Below are 2,569 nucleotides of genomic sequence, written 5' to 3' on the forward strand. Positions count from 1 at the left end.
TAGATAAATTATCAAAAACTACCCTAATATCCATAACTCTATTCTTCCCATCATCAAATATCATAGTATGTACCATGTTCACATGTCTGGAGCTTCTAGACTCAAAAGAAGCTTAAAAAAAAGGGTTATAAAAACAGTATATACCAGCCCTTTACTTGCAATCTTAAAGGAGCGATCAAGAATCTGTTTTTTGACAAACATGGGAGAAGAATAAAGTGTGGTTGTTGGAAGTTCCCATCAAAGGCAGATCAACTCTCTTAACAAATGAAAATAAAACTAGAAAATGCATTTAGTGACAGTTAAGCAATCACATTAGCGACTAGCCTCGATAAATAAACAATTAAAAATGCAGACCAAGTACAGATAAGATAACCCTATCTCATTTATTAAACAAACAGAAAAAGTGAAGAAAATCCACCGATTCCAGGCCACGATTTGCAGATGTTAAACAAGTAATGCTTTGATTTCAAACAAGATAACATAGTTGATTTCATAGGATGTCAGTTCAATATTCTACAGTGAAAGATAATACTATAATTTATAACAAAAAGGCTTAGCTTTGATCAAATTTACCCAGATCTAATTCTCTTTTGACTAGCGTTTCCATCAGGTTCGTATGTCCCGGCCGAATCGCCTTCCGATGAAGGCTCCATCGACCTGGTGAAAGAGCTCGAGAGATCGGCGTAGAGATCGGCCACTCTTCTAATGTTGTTGTTCAACTCTTTAATCAACCTGACATTCCTGCTCAAGTTATGGGGGATCTTTGACTCATGGTTTTGGTTAATCTCGTTGATTAGCAGCCTGTTTTGGTCTAGGATGTCTTGAACTTGCACAGAATTCTTCTGAAAAGTCTGCAAAACCTTGCCATCCACTTGATCTCCATTACCAAACCCTGGATATATATTACCTTCCATTCCACAGTTCACTTCAATCAAACCACTGTTATTCCTGCATAACAACACATCCAATTAGGAAGATAAAAGGATAAAAGTGACAGTCATTACTCATTATTGTAAGAAAAGAATAAAAATGCAACACGGAATGGAACAATATAGTCTCTATTTGGTTGAGAAGAAAATGAATGCAAAAGAAAGATAAACTTAAGTTTTAAGACCATAAATTTCTAATTTGTATTATATAGGAGGCTCAACATTCACCAAAGGACGCTACGTCAAAGAGTTTTAACAGTCTGGAATTGGATAAAATTACTGCTAAAAGGTTTTCCTTTGCCTTTCTCCACATTTCCTAGCAACCAAGCAGAGATTAAGGGTGTGTGTGCATGATAAGAGACAATGTATTAAGCACACACAAAAAAAAAAAAAAAACAAAGAAATTTGGTTTTGTTTTTGTGTTTGAAAGAGGAAAAATCACTGCTTTTCCCATAAAAAGCAACTTTTAAACCCAAAGTTCTTATTTTGAGAGACCCCCACAAAATCATATATCCAAATCTAAAAAAACATCATTAAAAAGAAAAATAGAGACACGAAAGAAAAGCAAATTTTGGTGTAAAAAAGGGGAATAGTAAGGCACAAGGAAACAATTTCTTCAGTTTGTTGTTCCAAAAATAGATTTGCAAAGAGATACACATCTCCCTCAAAAACAATAGAAAGGGGGAAAAAGCTCAAAAAGCAGGTAAATGTATAGTTATTATATCAACACAAACGGAAAGAGAAAAAAGCCATTAATACAATACAAGTATGGTATAAACAAAATCTGGGTTGATATGCATTTTCCATTTCTTACCTTGAAGCCACAAGACAGGTCGAGCGAGAGACGGGGTAACAGCAGAATTGGAATCTCTTTCCAGCAAAATATGGGATTCGGATTTATATCTTCTTCTGACAGGAAATAAAGAAAATAATGTAAGGGAAAATTCTAAAGCTTATGGGGATGGTTGGGAGAGATTAGAATCAAGTCAACACGGAGGCCCTGAAATCATGAAACCAGAAAAAAGAAAGAAAGAGAGAGAGAGGGCATACGGAGAATGAAAGGTGTGATAATTTGATTGGCATACTCTATGAGACACGACTATTAACGTTGTTTGTTGGTTCCTCTATATATGTTTTGTCTCTTTCTCTAGACTTTTGAAGAGAGTCGGGAAAACCTAAGGCAGGCAGTCAGGCAGAGATTTTTTTTTCTTTCTGGTTTTCATTATCCTCACCTCGTTTGCTTCGCCTGCCGGCTGTTGCAGTACTTCAGTAGTATATATTTGGTTTGGGTTGCCAGATACAACAAAATATTTACTAAAAGTCTAAAACACTGATGAAGAAATAAGTAGGGGTCGGTTATGTTTCATCGAATTGAATCAGAAGAGCACATCATTAGATTGAGTTTGTCAAATAGACGAGTTTTGTTTTTGTTTTTTTAAATTTAAATTCCTCAAATATAATATAGGGCAAAATTACTTTAGTAATATAGTAAAAATTTGTTTATACAAGGTATATTATAAATTTGATTTTTTTAAAGAGGGTACTTTGTATTAATGATAAACAAAGTACACCACTTCAAGGACCTCATTAAAAAACCTCTTAACCCTAAATAGAGGAAAAAAAGTATACAATGAGGTGGT

At 34.5% G+C, this 2,569-nt stretch overlaps 1 protein-coding gene across 2 annotated transcripts; it reads right to left on the bottom strand.

Moving 5' to 3' along the window:
- Positions 1–364: 364 nt before the first annotated feature.
- On the bottom strand, positions 365–2,211 carry LOC120216886 (protein ELF4-LIKE 4-like). Of its 2 annotated transcripts, XM_039214164.1 has the most exons (3): positions 1,745–1,767; positions 1,353–1,359; positions 365–960 (listed from the first exon to the last, which is right to left on the bottom strand). In XM_039214164.1, exon 3 carries the CDS (start codon positions 912–914, stop codon positions 570–572), a length of 345 nt encoding a protein of 114 aa, XP_039070095.1. In that variant the 5' UTR covers positions 915–960; positions 1,353–1,359; positions 1,745–1,767; the 3' UTR covers positions 365–569. The 2 variants fall into 2 exon arrangements, with proteins under 2 accessions (XP_039070095.1, XP_039070096.1); XM_039214165.1 differs by lacking the exon at positions 1,353–1,359 and having other exon boundaries at positions 365–948; positions 1,744–2,211.
- Between the last annotated feature and the right edge of the window lie 358 nt (positions 2,212–2,569).

Source organism: Hibiscus syriacus, unplaced genomic scaffold, assembly GCF_006381635.1.
Source record: "Hibiscus syriacus cultivar Baekdansim isolate YM2019G1 unplaced genomic scaffold, ASM638163v2 tig00110174_pilon, whole genome shotgun sequence".
NCBI lineage: Eukaryota > Viridiplantae > Streptophyta > Magnoliopsida > Malvales > Malvaceae > Hibiscus > Hibiscus syriacus.

Coding starts and splice junctions, on each gene's coding strand:
- LOC120216886 (XM_039214165.1), bottom strand. CDS start 914: ATGGAAGGTAATATATATCCAGGGTTTGGTAATGGAGATCAAGTGGAT.